At 44.6% G+C, this 21,530-nt stretch overlaps 1 protein-coding gene and 1 long non-coding RNA gene across 2 annotated transcripts; one reads left to right on the top strand and one right to left on the bottom strand.

The window, feature by feature from the left end:
- Positions 1-278: 278 nt before the first annotated feature.
- On the bottom strand, positions 279-4,040 carry LOC118214603. The gene is made up of 2 exons (XR_004762655.1): positions 3,046-4,040; positions 279-1,348 (listed from the first exon to the last, which is right to left on the bottom strand). It is a non-coding gene; the product is annotated as an uncharacterized LOC118214603 (long non-coding RNA).
- A 148-nt stretch (positions 4,041-4,188) lies between these two features.
- On the top strand, positions 4,189-19,605 carry LOC118214602 (insulin-like growth factor-binding protein 5). Its single transcript, XM_035394690.1, has 4 exons — positions 4,189-4,942; positions 13,954-14,168; positions 14,440-14,559; positions 15,332-19,605. The coding sequence occupies exons 1-4, from the start codon at positions 4,609-4,611 to the stop codon at positions 15,464-15,466; spliced, it is 804 nt and encodes a 267-aa protein (XP_035250581.1). The 5' UTR covers positions 4,189-4,608; the 3' UTR covers positions 15,467-19,605.
- Positions 19,606-21,530: the final 1,925 nt, after the last annotated feature.

Genomic DNA, 21,530 nt, shown 5'->3' with positions numbered 1-21,530 from the left:
TTGTCCTTAACACCTATGTGCATTTAAACACAAGTGCTTATTATTTTCTTCACATGTAGTTTGGCAAGTTTAGCAATCAAAATGAACCCCCCTTACTACTTTGCGAAGAACGAGCAAATGTATATACCTGTATGACAAATGTAGGGATATACGTGATGTGAGTTAAGGTGGTACCAGAACTATAATGGAGACTGTTATTAGGGCACGCTGGAAGTTTGGATATCTGAGTTCTGACAACACGCTGTCCGTGAAAGACATGCAAACCAGGAAGAGCTCTGTCCACATAAACTTTCTCATTTATTTAAAGAGTAATAACAATGAACAAATAGAGGATGTGTGTCATAAGTAGATACCCTCAATCGACCTTCTACCCTATGCAACAAAAATATACTTCCATATATTGAAAATACATAGGAATACATTGAATACATCATTTGAATACATGGAGGTACTACAAATATATTTTCATGATGTGCAAATATATAATATATATGTTACATGCAGATATACAGAATATCCCAATAAGAGCACAGTGGCAATGACTGATATAATAGATTATATCATTCAATAAATGTCACCAAATAAATTACAATATTATTTCTTGCTATCATTGGTATTTGTAGTTAGGTGCTGGACACATTATCAGAACAGCCTTCGATTGGCTCAAAAAATGACCAATCAAGAATAGCATTATACTGGATCCCCACACAACACATGGGAGAAATGTATTCTTGTGTTTAGGGCAAGAGGGTTGAATGCACAAAATCTGTATGTTAAAGGACACAGGTCATGAGTGGGGGACAGATGTTCTGCAGCCAAACCCAGACAACAGGCTTCAAGGCCAGTAAGAAAACAAACAAACAAATCATATTAATAACCTTCACAAGCTCGCTGAGGGAAACTGCAGTCCTGGGCTAATACTGTACATTTCAGCATGTCTGTCAACCCACTGCCCATTGCTTCCGGGCATGTTTCCAGGGTCTCAAAGCCAGTCGATTTCCCCTCCATGCTCTGGACCTGAATGCAGAATGAAGGTTAACAACACATATAGTCAGTGAAATGAAGGGTGTTGGGCCATCAGCTGCATACAGTACAGTCCGTTTGCTGTGATGCGGAGTCAACCGCCGCACGGAACTCTGTGAGAGGAACGAGACACCACTCAACCATGCGAGAGTCGGCCACCTCACGCTTAGCTGATGGACGTACAAAGCGCCGTCGTACTTCCTGCCCCAGAATATGCTTGACTGGGTGGAGATCTGGCGACCGCAGAAGATCAGGACATACGGGTAAGCTCAGCACCGTGCTTCTCGAACCACTGAGAAGCTGCTTGGACGGGGGCACTGCTCTCCTGTAAGCAGACACGGGTCGCAGTTATGCAAGTTATAAGAAAGTGTTATCTTTCAAGATGCACGTAAGTTGTTGGCCAGCCATTTGTGCTCTGAAGACAGGCAAAGTGTCATCTTGTCAGGGGTGACATAGCTCAGGAGGTAAGACCGAGTGTCTGGCAGTCGGAGGGTTGCCGGTTCAAACCCCGCCCTGGGCGTGTCGAAGTGTCCTTGAGCAAGACACCTAACCCCCAACTGCTCTGGCGAATGAGAGGCATCAATTGTAAAGTGCTTTGGATAAAAGCGCTATATAAATGCAGTCCATTTACCATTTACCATCTTGAAAGATGCCTCTTTCTGCAGAGAAGAAATGCTGTGACACGGGGCAGGGGTGCTCACTCAGTATCCTGACATAATGACTAACACTCACTAGACACAACGCAATACCGAATGACAGCGCCTGATACGAGGTCACGCCGAGATGAGGCACAGTTATGACTATAAAAGTCCATTTTGCAGCATGCCGGGACTTCTTTCCTCCTCGGTTCCCCAGCAGGGCAGACTCTGCACTCCCAGCCACCCCTGCAGCCATGCTGAAACAGGAAGCCATGCCACAGCTTCCTCCAGCACAGGCTACACGGCCATAGGAAATAGTTCCAACCAAAAATAAGATTAAATGTTATTTTTCCTGGAGAATAATAAGGTAAAATATACATGCCTTAGACCGCAAACCCCCCAGTGCCCTGGTTACCCACCACTGTAAAGCCAGAGATAGCAAATTGTGCTAAACTGAAATTTAATCATTTGCCCAAGTTCCCCTTTGGACATACTTCAACAATTTTACCTTCAGAAAGAATACATTTGTTGCTAAAAACAACAGTAGTTCAAGAGTAAGCAAATGACTTAACATATAATTCAAATGAGAGGCCCAATTGCACCCCACTGTATTATATGTATTACAAATCTGAACCCACAATATTGGTTTTATAATAATAGCCACAGTTAAGTTTATCAGAACATGGCACAATCAGCCCAATGAATTTATATAGCTCAAGAGGATATTATATTTCAAAATCAATAGAGGAATGTTTGCTGACTTCAGATCTATTGTGATATAATTGCCAAAGATAATTTTAGCTTTCCCTGTAGGCTCTTATTGTTGCTAACAGCTCCTTCTAGTGGTCAACTGTGAAACAGCTACCAACGAGAGCCAGTGCTGCGTGATGACAAGCGTTACAAGGAAGATGGCAAAACAGGGTAAATTGTTCACCCGTTCAGGAAATGAATACGAGGGCACAAATGACAGAATAGACGTTTTTACGAATCAAAGAGAGGAAGAAAAGAACGCACTTCCGAACGTACCGATCAAAAATTATATTATTACACAATTTTATACTCAACTAATATTAAGTACACCTACCATTTTATAATGTAGATGGGGGAAAAAAATTTCAAGTACAAGATCAAAACGCTAAATTATTCCGCATCTCTTCCATTTTAGTTAAATCAGTGTGGACGCAGAGGAAGAATTGGTGATATGAAGACAATCAACTGCCCGTCGTCGAATTAAGAACTATAACATCTGAACGCATGCATTAGTCAAAATCAAGTTATGCCATAATTCATTATTTAGACATGCATAACATTTATCTTTAAAGGACATCCTCTCTCTCTCTCACACACACACACACACACACACACTTAAATGCTTGCTCGCTACCTTTGCATTCGAAACGGAGTCCAGCAAAACAGGTGCAGGCGTTAAAGTTGTGTTATTTTTAGAACTAAATAGGCGCAGCGGCAGCTACGATTATCTAAATACAAAACAGGGAGTGGAAAACGCGTTAACCAGGGGCTAAAACATCTACGATGTGGCCGGTGGCAGCTATGCGCTCGCTGTTAGCTCTATGGATGAGGTCCAGACCCATAGCTCTCTATTCCCGGCACAGCTCCAACACCTCTGCCCGTACCTCAGAAGCCTCTGAGCCTTAAAAACTCAGTTTCTATACCGAAATATCGTTGCAATAGATGTTACCTGCCAGTATTGACATAAAGTTTCACGCAGACACATAGACCCCGCATTTATTTTAATTATTTCCTATCACAGTATTATGCGAAGCGCATGAAACTTATGCGCTTTGGCACTTGTGTTGCCAAAAAACACGAATTCCTTTGAATGCCTTTGGATTGGTTGGGGATGGATTTGCAACAGCACTTTTATGGGCTATACTCAAAAGTATACGCACACACACACGTCTATTTTGCATATTTTGCAAATTATTCGGATCACATCAATACGCCAGTATTGTAAATATTTAGCCTTTGTGTTCCTTTAGGTATATATGTTTGAGTGTGTGTGTGTGTATGTGTGTGCGTGCGTGTGTGCGTGTATAAAATTATTACAACAAAACGATCCACAAAAATAACCTAAACTGAGCGCGGGCATTCTTTCGCCTAGCTAGCACAGGGATCTCGCGCTTGCAAAGAAAACCCTGGAAACTCAGTTATGAACGGGCAAGCCATTTACTTCTGGGCACTATCTCAAGATCAGGTATAGAAGATAATCAAAGCCTTTGATCGGGACGTCTGTAGAACTCCGGTTCACTCTTTTGTTCCAAATGGTTCGTTAATGTTGCGTTGATTTCTAGTATTGCTCTTCGCTCCTGGCATCGCTAGCCTCCAGCGTGATAGACTGACTGATCCCATTGCAGGAAAAAAAGGGTTTGGAAACTTGCCAGGACCCGCCCTGGAACCAGCACCTTAGGAAGAAGACAAGTGCGCCTCCCTTCACCGCTGTTTGGTTTATTCATAGTCAGGGGTTTGGTTTTGGCTGTTTTTAAAAAGGCAAGCCTTGCTTGAAGTTGATCAGTCCGCTCAGAAAAGTGCTCCAGCGGGGAAAGTATTGGAATCGGTTTGAAAGGGGGGAAGTGCTAATTTTTGAGCAAAGAATTGCCTTGCTAACAGTCGCCACTTGTCAGACAGGGAGCATTCCTTATTTTTGTCAGTCTGCACACATTTTTTATCTAATTGGATTCTTTTTCAGAGAGAAGGGAATATTTTTAGTCTGAGAAAAACTTCATTTTAGAGCTCCCACAGACAATAAAGCTATCCGTTAAACCGCGTTAAAAGAGAATAAAACAGGTGCGCTTGGATGCTGGCTGTTTTACAAACGCTTTGGTAGAACCTTTAAATCTGATGACCGGAGGCGAAGAAAGCACCTCTTTCGTTAACTCCACCAGTTGACTTGATATTTACATATTGTGAGGCAATACTTTGAACAACTATGATACTCGGTTTTTTTCTCTTGGTGACATTCTTTTTGGGACTGTCCCGGTGCTTGGGTTCCTACGTCCCTTGTGAGCCCTGCGACCAGAAAGCTCTTTCCATGTGTCCACCGGTTCCTGTCGGCTGCCAGCTCGTCAAGGAGCCGGGCTGCGGTTGCTGCCTGACCTGCGCTTTATCGGAAGGTCAGGCGTGCGGTGTATACACCGGAACGTGCACTCACGGGCTCCGATGCTTGCCGCGGAATGGCGAGGAAAAGCCGCTTCACGCCCTTCTTCATGGAAGAGGAATGTGCACGAACGAGAAAGGATACAAACCTCCGCATCCAGCCATAGGTACGTGCACGATGTAGCCTACTGTAAAACAAAGTCTTTAAATTAATAGCCTACCTTTGACCGGTAGCGACTGTAGTTCGTTACTTGTAGATTTAAAGTGTGGTGATATAGGTTAAAATGCATCCCAGTTGTAGCCAGTTGCATTGCGCAGCGATGCAGGGAACAGGTAGCAAGACAACAGTGGAACACTTATCTTTTGGAAATTGAGCAAGATAACGAAAAAAGACTGTAGCCTACTCCGTTCTGTGTCTTTCTGCCTAAGCATATTCGCCCTGATTAGACTGCTTTCCCCATGTCTCACGGTGTTGTCGGGTCCATTGGATGTTGGACGTCTTCAAGGTTTAAGATACGATTGTTTTGATCGCACGTTTTGGCAAAAGTATGATTGTAGCTAGTGATTTGTTGGTAGCGATTAATTCGCATAATGCTACAAAAACGTTAAGTAGGTTACAAATACAACATAAGACAATAGCTTATATGTCTTCAGGGAAAATAGTCTCGTTTTAGCGATATCAGTCTCTATATATGTAGCTTTCCTGATCAGTGTTTATATGAATGCAGAACGTGAAACATTACTAGCACGTGTATGAGGCGGGACCGGTTTTTGTACATAAAATGTTAACTCGCTAGCTGTGCACTACAAAGCAGCCTTACTACCCCTGCGCCTAAGGGCTTTTAGACTCGTAGTAGTCTACCCGGTTTCTTCAGGTTATTAACTTCTCATATAATTTATATCCGTGTAATAACTCATTTAATCCTCACACAACGACGACTACGCTAATGATAGTCCACAACCTTAAGATGGTTGTACACCGATAAATTGTTGGCTATGTGTGGCAGCTAATCACCAACATCGATATACAATTGCGAATTTCGCTAGACAGCTAAAATCTGAAAGATTGCCGGATTATTGTCTGATGCATTGATTTCGATTTCTCTCTGCTGAATTACAATTTCTTTTTCTACACCGAAGGCGCATTCAACATACATTTTGGAGGCTATACCGTGTGTGCTTTATGAAGTCAGAGCTAGATTTCTAAATACCGGTACACTGCGATGCAAAATGTATCTGCACGTTTCCAGAGTGAATGCCGCGCGCATTTAGCCTAATTCCGGAGGCAACCGATCTTGGACGTAGGCTACTGAATGCTGGTTTATGTCGGTGGGTGGTGTCGAGTTGGATTACTGTTCAAAGATAAAAAGCTGAGGGGAGGAGGGTAGTGATGGTGTGTGTGTTTGTGTGTGTGTTGCGGCGATAGTGGAGAAGGGGGGAGGGTGAAGGGTGAGTTGAAATGAATGGAGCTGAGAGTCGGGGCAAACAGACAAGTCTTGATCGAATGCCATCTGCATCCATTATCCTACTTTTCTCTGAGCAGGCGTGGGCAGCGCAGCCGCGCTATGGCTACAAAGTCAAATGCATTATTACGTAATTGATTTACGGGGCTGATTCCGTTTACCAGAGAACTAGCTTAGCTGATATTTGACACAATAATAGTTGTATTAATGGATATTTTCCGAAGTAGCTAAATTATGCTTCTTCAGTCTTCAAATTAATGTTCTGGAAACCGTTACCACCTGGGATTTCATAACCTGGTCAAATTCCTTAACCACTATGATTCTATGCTCATGGCTTACACGTGTCTTGCAATTTTGTGTAGCATATTTTTTGTGTGAGGTATCATAGGCTAAAAAATAGTCTGCAAGCCCTTACCCCTTGACACATCAATCGAGAAAACAGCAAGTGATATTGTTTTCAAACCACCATTGTTCTACTGAAACAGAAAATGTACCAGATCTTTATTTGTCCAACATAGGACTGCCGTGCGTTTTTAGATATGAACAATAGCAGTAATGATGACTGCCTTTGCTTCAAGAGACACGGTCAAGACCCTCGATCCCGTTCGATGGGGCGAGAGGACCACCTTCACCTGCTAACGCGGTGGGCACCCGTTCTCTCCGCAGTGATTCAGCAGAACGTTTTTGGAACGCTTCTCTGAAGCGCCGTCCCTCAGAGCTCGGGGATAGATTTAGAATGCCACTCCTCGTTTTGTGTAAGCTTCTGTTTCAACCCAGTTTTACCAGCAGAGGAAGGCAGACACAGAAGAGGTCAAGTGTCCAATGGCGTGTAGAGAGAGAGAGAGGGGGAAGAGTGGATTGAGAGAGAGAGAGGACACCACTGAGTTCCAGTTAAGGGTCTCTGTATATTTTCTGTTATTTATTCATTCTACTGTCTGGAATGAAATGAAGAGTATCATGGTACTATGTTACCAGATCAAGAAAGATTTGTTTACACTTGTTGAATTCCTGCCACCTGTCATGTTGAGGAAATGAGGATGAAACTGGTTTTCTTTACGTAGTGATGCAGCAATGTTCACTGCAGTGTTCGGTGTTCACGGCAATGTTCAGTGTTCTGGAATGTTCGATCAGTGAAAAGCTTTGGGTTTTAATGAATGAATTAGCCGAATGGTTGCAGCTGTTCAAAATAACCTTCATGTTATGACTTTATTGTTCTTTTAGGTGTGGATTATCTGATCCATTCAGGGCCAGGGCCTGTGTTCACAAGGAGCACTGGTCTTGGAACTAGTCTCTCCTGATTCTGCCTCAGCATTGTCAATTAAGAGCCTAACTGCAAAGCTGATCTGAGATCAGTGGCTGTACTCCAAAGTGCTTTGTGGACAAGAGCACCAGACTCCTGGATGTGAAGCTTTGGGGCTTTCAATTTATAGCTGGGCACATGACCCTCAAGTTCATAACCCAGTAGCTGCTGCCAACAGATATGATTTTATGGCAGCAGACTGCTAGCGCTCTGTGCTTGTGAAAGAGCCTTATGTTTGAACAAACAGTCCTTTGCCAAGAATGGAAAAGATGATTAAAGAGATTTCAAATCTAGAAATCCTGGCCTGCGGATGACAAAGCATACTGCACCTTATAAGTGAAGAAGAACAGAGTAAAATATAGACTTTTGTGCTGAGACATTTTTTCTTGACACAGTTTTGGCAGCGTATTCTTGCTTTGTGCAAGTCATGCTCAGTGTGTATATGGAAGCATGAGGCAGCACAGTTATGGGAAAGCTAAGGCAGAGTCTTAAGTGTGCCGCTCAGGCAGAACCTCAGCACTACAAAGCCATCAAGATGATCTGTTGCATGGTCTCGACTTTTGCACGTCTCCGTATTCGAAGGCATCCATCAAAGACAGGGTTTTCTTTCCCTTCTTTTTGGAGGTGCATTTTCGAAACAAGACATCCACGGCTCCACTCTGCACTCGGAGTTATACTAAAAGTAAACGTCGGATTCCTTTAAGCCATCGTCCTTAGCTCTTACATAGCATTCCTGACACAACCATCCCAAAACTTTGGGAGGAAGAGGGGGTGCAAGTGACACTCTACCCACACCCCTTTCAGCCGCTATGCTTGCACCATGGCATGAGAAGAAATGAATGTTTTTTTCATGGGAAAACAGTAAATGCAAAGTGATCAAGAAATGCCTAAATAAATTTGAAACGTTGTGACTGTTCAAATGGTGCTCCTGAAGCTTGATCACATTATCGGCTGCATAGGAGGATTGCTAGCACCGCCCCAGGGAAACGGAGCACTGATTCTATCAGGCAAACATGATTGATTTCTCCCAGTAAACTTTTACTGCAACCAGCATGCATTTGTCACTGACACCTGAGCGGAGGATTGGCCAACAGCTGCAGAACAAAGGCAGGCTACCAACAGTAGTCAGTTCTGTTGCAGACGTGCTGCCAGAGCATGGACGTCGTCATGCTGGGCCTTTAAACTGGAACATGTGGGCCCTGCCATCTGAGGTCCCAGACCCAAACCCCACCCTCACCTCGCCCCCTGACATCTCAGATAAGGAACAAAATTAAGAGTGAAACTTTGTGGAAAAAGTGACATTTTGGAGACCAACAAAGTTTGTTTCTGCTGGAAGCCTCCAGATTTCCTCACCAAATGACCCGGTACCCCGATACTTTCCTGGACCTGAAATGGAAATGGACCTCGCCTCCCACCTACTCTTATTTTTCCATTTTGGGACGGAGAGGAATCTTACTGTGCTTGGGTGCCTGGGGAAAGAAGGTTCGGTACTGAATTGAGGTCCTGCACAAGCTGAAATGTACACTTACGTGACAAGAGTCAAAATCTAGCCACAGACTAACATTTGTCTGGTAAGGACGGCTGTCCCAGGAAAGGCTGTGTTTGCATGGTTTGCTGCAAATCAAATCTTAGCAGCGGGGTGAGACCTCAAAGAAGAATTCAGAGAGCCGTTTCTTGGATCTCCTGGACACTGTTCTGTACTAGGCTGTTTCCCTCCATGTCCCTGATGAGTCCTTCTGGATTAGTGAATGCAGGAACGATACAGAGCTGAGAGATCACCACCTGCGACCCTTGCAAAAAAAAGGAAAGATAACAGGAACCTCTTTTGATTGGGCTTTGCTTAACTGGGACTGTGAACGGCACATCTATCTTATTTTCATCTTAAAGACAGACCTAACACAAATAAGGAACCGTTTGAACTGAATTCATATCAGCCATTTTCATACACATAACTGCATCCAGTGAGGAGTCAGCCTTGTGGGCTTAAATGCACAGGGAGTCAAGTGAAAAGGGACAGTCCCGAGTCAGCGAAGACAACCCGTGGTGCTGCAGACATGTGGAGGAAAGAGCTTAAAGCAGGAAACATCAATACTGATCCCCAGAGTCTGCGGTCTTACCAAAATACACACAGCACAAAGTAGCAGAGCTGTCGGACCTTCTGAGAGAAACCCTGTTTTTGTTAGGGTATTGAGCCACAGGAAGCAGGCAGTAGCATCCGCATAACACCACATTAAATCAAACGCTCACTTTTTGAAGATTAGCCTGAGATTTATCTAATGACCTGGAATTTAAGGATAGCCTTGGAATGACAAAATATTCAGACTGTGAGTCATCATAAGCTTTGAGCAGAGACTCATACAAGCAGGAAAACTTAGCTTTAAAAGATCAGTTTTTTTAAACTGGTACCTGAGGGGGGGGGGGGGGGGCAACACTTACCAAACAAGGATTTTCTGGGAAACGAGGAGACCACATGTCCAGTTAAGGTGACACGTGATGGCTTAAACCAGAGATAGGTGACAGGTGTCCTTGCTTTGGCACCCCCTGAAGTATGTAAATACAGTTATCAATGGGGATTTACTATCGGGGATTAGCCCAACAAAGATGGAGGCTGGGGTGTGCTTGTGCTTACATGTTTGGTCAAGGCTACTCCAGGATTACTTTTTTCTTCTTCTTACACCCGCAGGCATTCAGCCAACACAACTGAACTGAACAAAAGCTAATCGAACAGCCCTTCAAACATGGTTAGAGGAGCCTAATAATGTTTCTTTTTCTTTCATGGTGCTGAAATATCATGACAGATTTAGGCTTTTTGAACTTGTGGTTACTGAAACGCTTGTTCTACGCTTGCTTAACATCGTCTGTCGTTAAGGTACAACGATGCATGGCTTCACACCATCTCTCTCTTAAAAAAGAAACATTACCATGGCACTTCAAAGCCATAGGTTTTTTTTTGTTGAGATTATTACCTGAATATTCCATAACAGAATCAGACTCTTGGTTAGCCGACACTGTGCCTAAATAAAATGAATACACGTGCATGAGCCCTTTACGCTTCTATACTTGGGTTGGAAAAATGCTGGTTTTGGCTTAGACACTATTATCTGCAGTATCGGTGTCTGCACAGGTCTTTCTGACATTAAACATTTTTGGGCTCGTCCCTCCATGGCAGAAGAGAAACCAGGACGTGCCCCTGTATGCGATTGACAGGTCACATTCCAAAGTCAGCGAGCATTCCTCTGACACATTGTCATTAAATTTCCCCAATTAACGGACAGTGCCTTAATAAAGATCTGAGGGCCAGGATTGCGGAAACAGAAAGGAGGGTGTATTGCCTTTCATTATGCGTCTTCTCTCAGTGAGAAACTTAAGATATTCATGAAGTATAATTGCCTGGCAGAGCATGTTAATATTTAAAGAAAAGCGTATCAGGTAGACCTCCTTTGCCTAATCAGGACCTCTTGTCTTTATGGAAACTTTAGCTAGAGCAAAGAGAGAGACACAAATACCTCTTTAGCTTCGATTCCAGAGCTCAATTCAATTGAGGGACTGCATGTGATACCACTCCCTTGGCGTCCCTCCAGATTCTTGGCAGCGTTTCAGATGTTAAACACAAGCCCACTAAGCTTTCTTTACAAGCAGAAGAGCCTGGGGATGGAAAAAGTGAGTTTTGTCCCCGCCATGAACGAGCGGCCCAGAAAACGGAAAGATGCAGGACCCAGGACAGAGGGACATTGCTGTCGTAAGCAGGCTCTCGTGGACTATCGCCAGCCGGGGCTAAGTGCTTTCACCGGGCCTGCTGATAACGTGCCTGACCCTTCCAACCATAGACAAAATGCCACCTGACCCGTCCAACCATAGACAAAATGCCACCTGACCCGTCCAACCATAGACAAAATGCCACCTGACCCGTCCAACCATAGACAAAATGCCACCTGACCCTTCCAACCATGGACAAAATTCCACCTGACCCGTCCAACCATGGACAAAATTCCACCTGACCCGTCCAACCATGGACAAAATTCCACCTGACCCGTCCAACCATGGACAAAGTTCCACCTGACCCATCCAACCATAGACGAAAAACCACCTGGCCCCTCCAACCCCAGACAAAAGGCCACCTGACCCATCCAACCACAGACAAAAGGCCTTGATCCAGTTGGTGTCCACATATATCTCAGCAGAGCAGATAAAGCCCACTTGCGCATGAGATCATGAAACCCTCACCAATGTCTCGGGACCAGAAGTTGATCGTTCTAAGTGAACGAACCTACTGGTCAAAAAAGGACAGCAGATTCTGTTAGTCAGGGACCCCCCCTCCCCCCGGCCTGGATTTCTCCCCCTCCCTCCAACTGCCTCTCAGCATGATGCATCATAAAAAGTGTATGGAAGATGCTTATTTATAGTGCTTTATGACCCTGCAGCTCAGTGACTAGGGGAGGGGGAGAAAGCCAGCTCGTCTGTGGGGTTGTGCTCAGAACCACAGCCTGCCAAGTCATGAGTTGTGGGATTGATTTCAAAGAGAAGGCCGGAGTTCTGATGGCAAATTCAGAGCCAGGGACCCCAGTCCCTTGGTGGTGTTCTCTCCTTCAGATGCCTCCCCCCCACCCCAACCTCCCCGCTGTGCCCCCCGTCGAAAAAGACACTATCAATCCCAGGGGTGGGGGGATATGGAAACTAGTTTGACCCGATTATTTATAATGGTCCCCTCAGCTGCCCCTCTGATATTTGGCGGTTGTCTCTGCAACAATACTTGGCACATTCCCACGCCCGTGTGCCCGCCAGACTTCACCCGCCTGCCGCTATACAGTCGGATTTCCTTGCCGGATAAATATAACCACAGTCATCCACTGGCAGAGTGGCCTGGTGAGCCGTGGTCTGGCACACGCCCCACTTATTTCTGTACTCACTATACAATGCAAGGCAGGGAAGAGAGGAACTCAGGCCTCATAGCCTGAAAAAACCTCTGGATGTTAGCTTTAGCGGGAGCTGCAGAGATAAGGGGCCTGGGGGGGTTGGCGGGGAGGGGGGGGGGTTTGGTGAGACCCCCTCATTCGAGGGTGGACCTTTCGATGGCCCCAGCGCCTGTAGCTGACCAGATGAGGAGCCGGCCAGGTGTGGAGAACACAGATGGCTGTTCTGGCATCTCAAACCCCCAGACATGCATATTGAATTGCCCAAACACTGGATACTGGGATACCTTTTAACATTTTGGGGCGTTTTCAACAGAAACATACAAACTAGATTGGTGTTGTCCCTTTATGTGGTGGTAATCAAGTCAGTATGTTCTGATTCAGAGTTTCCCTTGAGTCAGTGGGTTATATAGTAGGTTGACCTGAAACCAAAAAATGTGTTAAATAAATTAATAAAGCATCTTAAAAGTTATTTTTTCAGCACAGTGTCAAGCCAGTCATTGTAAGCATGTTTCCTGAACAATGGATAAAGTTACCATCCAGCCTTGGATTTGTCCACCTCTGTCAGTGTTCGCAGTTTCCATGGTTTCTCGGTTGCCGTGGCTTCAAAGGGCCTAACGATGGCTTTGAGCTGTAAAGACTCTTTCAGAAGCCGGTTTCCATTTTCTCCTGCTTTCTCCTCCTTGTCAGACCTGTTTTCCCCCGCTTTTAACCAAACCAGCAGAAGAGCTTATTTGATCGGGCTTCTCAAGGACTTCAAATATTTTAGAAATTTTTACGTGATTTTGTTTGGATGCAGAGATGTTACTCGTGCTTTCCTTCTGTCTGTTCATATTATGAAAATGCATGATTGGTGCACTTGGATTATTTTCATAGTCACTACAAATTTAAAAATGAAAACCTTAACATAGATGTCTGTCCTTCATCTGGCTTTCTCCTCCCAGTTAAAAAAAAAATGAAATCGAGTAGTCTTGTGGTTAGTCCCATGTGTTTCAGTGCTTCAATGGTGTTGTTAGGCCATTAAATATCAATGCACTATGCTTTCCCTTAAGTTGAGGGTATGATTTAGATTTTAGTGGTTTTGTGTGTGTGTGCGTGTGTGTGTAGGCATACATTTGTGTCTATATATGTGTATGTGTGTGCACGTGTGTGTCTTTTCATGGATAAAGATAGCAAAGATCCTGCTTGTACCTATAAACATAAAGAAAGGTGCCCCCTGGTGGTGGAAGAATTTGTTCTTTCCTGCAATCTGCAGCAGTGTGGTTTTGACATAGATTGCAGTCCATATGATTCTACAATATACATTTCCCCGAATCTGCGGGGAAAACCTTTTTATTACACTACCTCCTACTCAGACCCAGTTTCAGATGTGTAGAATAGTAGCCCTGCACCTTCCAATGCTCACAGACTTCATACGTCATTCCGGCAATCAGGTTTAATCCAGCAGCGGTGTCTGACTCTCCGTTTCCATCCGCCTGACGTCTGCCGAATCGCTTGTGTCGCAGATCGCGAGTCGCGAGAGCACGACGAGATGGTGCCGACGGAGATGGCGGAGGTCCTCATGCCCATGCCCAAGGTGCCACTCTTCCCCAAAGACCACATCAGCAGCAAGAAGGCCCAGGCTATGCTCAAGGATAAGAAAAGGCAGCAGGGGAAGCTGCGGTCCATGGGCCAGGTGGACTACTCGCCCGTCCCCATCGACAAGCACGAGCCCGAATTCGTAAGTCCTGCGAGACTGTGGGTGTTCCCGCATATACATGCCTGTTCTGCAGTAGTCCAGCAGCAATATTACCTTGTTTCACGCATTTTTATTTGCTTTTCTACTATATTTGTGATATCGTGTTTTTTTTCTGTAAAGTGTCCTGGTAGAGGGCCGCGTGCTGCACTGTACAAATGAAGCGAATGACACTGAAATGGGCAGAACCGAAGGGAAGGCTATCAGAGGGCCTGCAGTTTAACGGGGGTGGCGGTGTGGTGTGTTGGTTCTGCAGGGCCCTTGCCGGAGGAAGCTGGATGGGATCATCAAGAGGGTGAAGGACGCTTCTCGCATCATGGCGCTGTCCTTGTACCTGCCCAACTGTGACAGAAAGGGCTTCTTTAAGCGCAAGCAGGTACACACCCTTAAACGGGCTTGGGGTTTGATTTGAATAAAACTTTATTGAGGCTACCAGGCAGTGCTTGTTTGTCAGCTATTGCTTCAGTCAGACTGGTGGCTTCATCAGTTACAGGCATTCCTATCAGCCTTTACTGTCAAAGGCACATTTGCTGATTTTAGGTGAGCGAACTCTGCTATACGTTCTGTGTGAATCTGTGAGCGCTGTCTGCTTTACATACAGTGTGAATCTGTGAGTGCTCTCTGTGCTTAATGTACTTTGAAAATCTGTAAATGCTCTGTGCTTTAAGTGCTGTGTGAATCTGTGAGTGATATCTGTGCTATATGTGCTGTGCAAATCTGTGAGCTCTGTCTGGTGTACATTCTGTGTGAATCTGTGAGTGATCTATGCTTTATGTATTGTGTGAATCTGTGAGGGATCTGTGCTTTACGCACTGTGTGAATCTGTGAGGGATCTCTGTGCTTTACGTACTGTGTGAATCTGTGAGTGATCTGTGCTTTACGTACTGTGTGAATCTGTGAGTGCTCTGTGCTTTACGCACTGTGAATCTGTGAGTGCTCTGTGCTTTACGCACTGTGAATCTGTGAGTGCTCTGTGCTTTACGCACTGTGAATCTGTGAGTGCTCTGTGCTTTACGCACTGTGAATCTGTGAGTGCTCTGTGCTTTACGCACTGTGTGAATCTGTGAGTGCTCTGTGCTTTACGCACTGTGAATCTGTGAGTGATCTCTCTCTGAGGCTTGTCTCTGCTTCTTTCCCGTTCCCCACAGTGCAAGCCCTCCCGCGGACGGAAGCGAGGCATCTGCTGGTGCGTGGACAAGTACGGCGTGCAGCTGCCTGGGACGGACTACAGCGGGGGAGACATCCAGTGCAAAGACCTGGAGAGCAGCAACAACAACGAGTGAGGAGTCACACCCCACCCCCACCAACGCCCGCCCCCCCCCCGCCGCCGCCCCCGACCCGCCCCCATCACCTGACCAAGGGCCCACCTCCTATCTTACTGTCCATTCGCCCACCAGTCACTTTGATTTTAAATACGAGACAAACGAAAAGAGAAATTATACTGAAAAAAAAATGACATGAACATATGATCCCCCTTGACTGTGCGCTCATGGCTAATGTGTGAGATCCAGCTAGAGCAGTTTCCCTGTCTGTCTGGAGCAGGAACCTTCTAGTAAGAACTAGGTCCCTGCACTCTATTTGTAAAAATATATACATATATTTATATATTTTTATAGAAGCTGGGGTTTGAGCACCAAACGATTTCTTTTTAAAATTAAGGTAATACAAACATAATGAGAAGAAGGCATGTTGGTGAAAAAGGACCGTCTTGGTCTTTTGTGTCTGTACGTCTCTTACTGTCGTGGTGTCAGAAGACATAGCAGGAATTTTAATATAGGCTTTTTTTTTTGGTTTGTTCTCCAGAAATAATGAAAGAGATAAGAGGTAGGGATCTGCTGATGCAGTTCTCACTATCCAGGTTTTAGTCCTGTCAGAGCACTTATTCATAGGCTAACCTCATGTGCTTGAAAATGTGTAATTTTGGTAGGTTCAGTGTGCGTGTGTGTGAACGACTTTACAAAAGAATGTTTTTTTTTTTCTCCTGTCAGAAGCCCTTCTAGCGAGTCTCCCTGAAGCTAGCTGGGAGAGGTCTGAGGGAGGGTGGGAGGGGCTATCTGACTGACAGGACATCTCTGGAAGTAGAACGGCAGGCGGGAGAAAAAAAAAAAAGAAAGTCATTGTGACCAGACTGTCGAAGCTGCTCTGTGACTCCGTAGCAAACGTGTTATGCCAATTGTGCCTATGTAATCAGACGCTGCCATGTCATGAGAGACACAGAGTTCTAAAGAGAACGCTGCTCCTGCTGGTGAAGAGACCGCGCAACGTTTGATTTTGATTGGATGCTCCGAGACTGCCCTCTTCCCCCTTCCCCCTGACTAAGCATTTAATTGGACGCTATCAAACCCCGGGTAGTACAGTACTAAACTTTACCCAATAAAGGATATGAATGTAAGTCGTTAAAAAAAAAAAAAAAAAAAAAAAAAGTATAATGTCTGAGATATGGCTAACATAAGAATTTGTGTTTTAAAACATAAACGTTGAATAATATTGTGGACTTGACGTGAAACACAACGTCGTTAACCAAAAGAGGTGTATTAATGGAAAGGTGAAAATTATGCGTCGGTCAGGAGGGGGACTGATGCTGGCATGCTAGGTGCTCACCAGTTTGGACCACAGCACTCTCTCCATAGTGGTTGTGTTGGGTGTAGCCTTACCTGGATTTGTTTGTACCATTTTCTTTGCCTTCATGTGAAGTGAAAAAACCGCCCTATTTTTGAGCCATATTTCTTAACCAGTGGTCCCCTAGATGCGGAAGTAGGTCTAACGTCGGTGTATTAATTTAACAATAGATGAATGAATACTTAATTTTTTTTTTTTTACAGAGAACAAGATGTTGGTGTTTTGAAAAGGACATAGTTTAGCGTGTAACCTATGCAAAAATAGAATTTGCATAGTTTCTTTTTTTTTGGACTTTTTTCCAGCTGGTCACAGCTGAGGGAATCCTGGTCATTTGAATTGACGGTGGCCAGAAGGCTAGCCTGGTCCCACATGCATCACACCCCTTTAATTATCTTCATAACGTAACTTATCTTCAGTCCACTGCCACATTCGCTGCGTAGGACGTCAGGAGCATATTCTCTCTTTGGAGCCTCTTCTTCGAAAGAACCGCCATCGACACAAACAAGGTGCACATTCATAGACCAGCACAGGGCCATTTAACGTGCTTTCCGCCTGTATGTAAATCTCAGTGCCTTCCTGCATGCAAATTCATTTGAATAGTGATTTCCACAGACACCGACGGGAGAGGGAACACAGCTGATGCCCTGTGTACCCATCGTGCGTAGGAGAGAGGGAGAGAGAGGGGGATAGAGAGAGAGAGAGAGAGAGCGAGAAAGAGACTTGTGTCGCAAATGTGTGTTGAATCCAAAAACAAGCGCACCCCGTGTTTGAGGCGAGGAAAAGTGAGGGAGGTCTGGACGCGCGTGCCTCTTGGACGGCTGTAACCGGGCCTTGTTTTGGTGAAGAGGCCGGGTGTCGCTTTGGCAGACTGACCGCACAACACGAAGGCGTAGAGACTCGCGCTCCACCATAGCGATCAGAGACGTCCAGTCCTTTCCGTCTTTTTTTTGTCCGTTCTTCTGCCAGATTGTTTGCACTCATATCCTGTTTCAGAAATGAAGTGATGCACATTAATTCACTTATGATGTGAGGGAAGCCACTAGGCAGCCAGCAGGTTGAGTTTGCTAGAAGGGCCACAATAGGGTATACTACTGCTGGCCCGTGACCTGGACTGCTGCATTTGAAAGCCATTAAAGAGGTCATTGGGATGACCAAAAACGGGGACTGTCTTACCAACGGAGAGAATAATTTTCAAGTGTAGTCATTCTTTTTCATAATTTTTTTTTTTTCCATTTCATGTTTTTATGTTTCTTATCCAGTGATTTAAGCTGAGGACATGATCTTGGTCCATTTCTATTGCAAATGGCACCCAAAATAGGAGAGACGCAACAACGTGGTCCGAGTCCCTCTCTTTGTAACCCCGCCCCCCCCACCACCCCTTCCCCCTCCCCCTCCCCCCAGCCCCATTGGGAAAGCAGCTTGCACTTGAATAAATTAAATGATAACAGGACACCTTCCTCTAGTAGGCCCTTCTGAAAATATGCAGATTTGTTTTTTTTTGTTTGTTTGTTTTTTTTTTTTGTTTTTTTAATTTTTTTAATCAAACGCCAGATTCAGGCCTCGGTTTCAGGGCCTGACTTTGAACTTTTGACAGGGGCTTTGGCCCATGCCTGGGGTCCACAACAGCGTCAGCTACGGATGACAATGACAATAATTAACTACTAATCACGATTAGAACTCCGCCCTACTCGCGCGGCCCGTCGTCCGCGGGACCGGGGCGGTGGGCGTTGGGTCTCGCGCAGGGCCCCCCCTCTCTCTCGTAGAACCTCCGCAGCGGGGACACAGAATCGCGACGTCACAGTTACCACGTAGTTACAGTTGGCGGGACAGACAAAGGGGGTCTGTGGAATCCGAACGGGCCAGGCGACAAGCAGCAGGAAACCCAATCGTTTCCGTTCCTTTCGGGTCAGATCTGCCGATTACGGAAGAGGGAAGGGGGTTTCCGAAAAAAAAAAACAAAAAAAAAAAACTTTAGCCCTTTTGTAAACGACAGTCATGCGTTCCTCTTTAAAGGGGGAGGTCTCTTTGCACTGGATGTCTCCCCCCGCTGTAGTCCGTGCCAGGCAGCTGCACGCCGTACTACGCTGGTGCTTTTTTTGGTTGGGCCTACCATCCAAATTAAAAAAAATCAGCTAATTACTTTATCAGCCAAAGAGGATGCACTTTTTTTTTTAATTGATGCGTTTCTTGTGCGTCGGTTGTACGCAGCACATTTTTGTGGGTGTAGTAGCCGGCGAGAGACAAGCAACTGTAGGCTACAGCCTGCGTTCGCTATTTGGGTGCATATCAGATGTCGAGAAGTGATCAGAATTAAAATCGCACTGACTGTTTAGCATTTTATTCGTAGCCTACACCAAGTGTGGCAGTTAAAACAATGCGGTTAAAATGGCAGTTAAAATGGTAAATTCAGCTGCTCTAAGCTCCGCCTGCGTCCCTGTCAGATTCCCCGTCTCCTACCTGGTTAGACTAATGCAATAAATACAGCTCGTATTACAGTAGTATCAACAGCTTTTTTCTGAATGCATAACTATTTTTGTGGAGGAAAAAAGGCAACCTATTCGATATATTAACATGACGTTAACGGCTTCTGAAAAAAAGACCCATTCGTGGCAGGAGGACCGCGAAAATGTTCAGCATTTGGAACTCTTAATGCATAAAAAAGGAAGAAAAAAAAACTCAAATTATTAAGAAAAGTGAATATCACTGTGTAATATTTATTCAACTTGTAATTTATGTACTCTTTTAATCTTTGTCTTTTTGTTATGACAAAGCATTTATTTAAATAAAGTTATGTATTCATTTAGTTTTTGTGTGTTCGCCTGTGTTCTTGTATGTGTGTTTACTGTAGGATTTCCACAAATTATCAATACATACACTACACCACGTTGGCAGGCGCAGATTATCTTTGGCATCGTGAAAAATGTGGATAAAGATCAGGCCTATATTGAATACAATCCCAACCCATCGTCCCATGTCGACGCTGTACTTGGGTTTAAGGAAATGACTATTCACAAAAAAAAAATAAATAAATAAAAACATCAAGCCCCGTCCGCGATTAATGGCGGCGACATGTTTATGGGACGCACACTGGGTCCCGTCCGGTTCCTTATCTCCGTGGAGACCCGCGAAACGGACCGCCAGACGGGTCCGCCTGCCTCCCCTAGAGGGGATGGCGGGAGTGGCCCGGCGGGTCTGGCAGGTCACAGTACGCACACGAGCCTGGTATTGAAAATCAGCGGCGGAGAGAGATTGGGAGAGACAGCGCCCGCACAGTGTGGAGTCCGGTTCTCAATAACAGGAAGACGGCAGAGCACATCGGTAAGCCACGTGTGCCTTTACGTGTGGGGAGGGGGAGAATATTTGGGCAAACGCACATATACAAATGATTTCCTCTTTTATATTTATTTTAAATATATTGCAGTGGAATACATATATATATATATATATATATATTAAATCCCACATAATTGTAATATATTGCTCCACTGCTGTAATAGAGAATGGCACACACTACTGATGGTCCTGAGCCATGAAGGGATTCGTTGAAAGAAGATGATCAAGGAGTGGGGGGGGCGGGGTATATGTAGGGGGGATTTGATTTTGAAATGTAGCAAACATAACAATACCCATTTCCCACAGAGGAGCTGCCAAAGCACTTGAGGCCTCAAAACTATCTTGCCTCTTTAAAAAATAATTAGCCGAACAACTATGGATATCTGGGTTTGAATGTGTCACTCTCAACTAAATGTTTGTACTTTAAACCATATTTTCTTTTTCTCTCTTGAACTTTCTTGGTTTCTTCTTTAAACAGTTGCATCAACACCTAAAAATGTCCCCTCGCCTTTCATTAATATTAGCCTTGGGAGTGGAAGTGGAGAAATATGCCTTGGTGAATATGGAGACATGGAAATACTGAAACTGACTCAAGAACCCAGAGGAACCCACACAGATTAAAGTAGAACACAGTCAGAACCCAGATGCTGACCTCATTTTCCAGCACATGACCAACATTCCTTTTCTAGAAGGTTCTATAGCAGGGGTACTCAAATTTGGCCCTCGAGGCCAGCAGTCCTGCTGGTTTTCTTTTCAACCTGGAAGTTAATTGATTAATGTCACTGATTGGCCAGAGATTCCACTCACCGGGTTCCCCAAGTCTAAATCAGCCCCTGGTTGGACGGGAAAGATGAAAACCAGCAGTGCTATTGGCAGATTTGGGTATCTCTGTTATACAGCTTAAATGAAGACTAGCCAAACCCCAAGGCTGGATAATGCACGTGCTCTGAAAAGCTTTGAATGCCCAATAAAAAAAATGAGGGTGGTTTTTAAAAGGCGCGTGTCAAACCTTTCAAATTAGGATAAATGTGTACTACCATCACTCTTGAGCAATATTCCACTTCACTTGATCAAAACAAATGTATTTATTACAAACAAAATGTGTCACTCATTTTTACTTAACTTATTTTCGTTTAAACTATGCAAAATACCATTTCTCCAAACAAAATAATAAAAATGAAACCCCCATGAGTCATGCAATGAAAGGCGATATTTCTGTTTATTATATACTGAATTTATTATATGATTTTAAAATGACATTTAACTATTTGCTTTCTCATACATTTGTGACTGTCTAACAGGGTAGTAGATTTTTTCCTATCCATTTAAATGCAGAGGAACTGTAAATAGAAGAGGACGACAGAACAGGAAGGAAATAAAAAATAAGATGCGTTC

Source organism: Anguilla anguilla, chromosome 15 (assembly GCF_013347855.1).
Source record: "Anguilla anguilla isolate fAngAng1 chromosome 15, fAngAng1.pri, whole genome shotgun sequence".
Classification (NCBI taxonomy): domain Eukaryota; kingdom Metazoa; phylum Chordata; class Actinopteri; order Anguilliformes; family Anguillidae; genus Anguilla; species Anguilla anguilla.
This window is presented reverse-complemented; position numbering and strand designations above follow the sequence as displayed.

Bases quoted from the DNA above. Each gene is read 5' to 3' on its own strand.
- LOC118214602 (XM_035394690.1), top strand. From the start codon at position 4,609: ATGATACTCGGTTTTTTTCTCTTGGTGACATTCTTTTTGGGACTGTCC. The intron at 4,943-13,953 runs GTACGTGCACGA...CTTGTGTCGCAG, and splicing joins ACCTCCGCATCCAGCCATAG to ATCGCGAGTCGCGAGAGCAC. The intron at 14,169-14,439 runs GTAAGTCCTGCG...TTGGTTCTGCAG, and splicing joins ACAAGCACGAGCCCGAATTC to GGCCCTTGCCGGAGGAAGCT.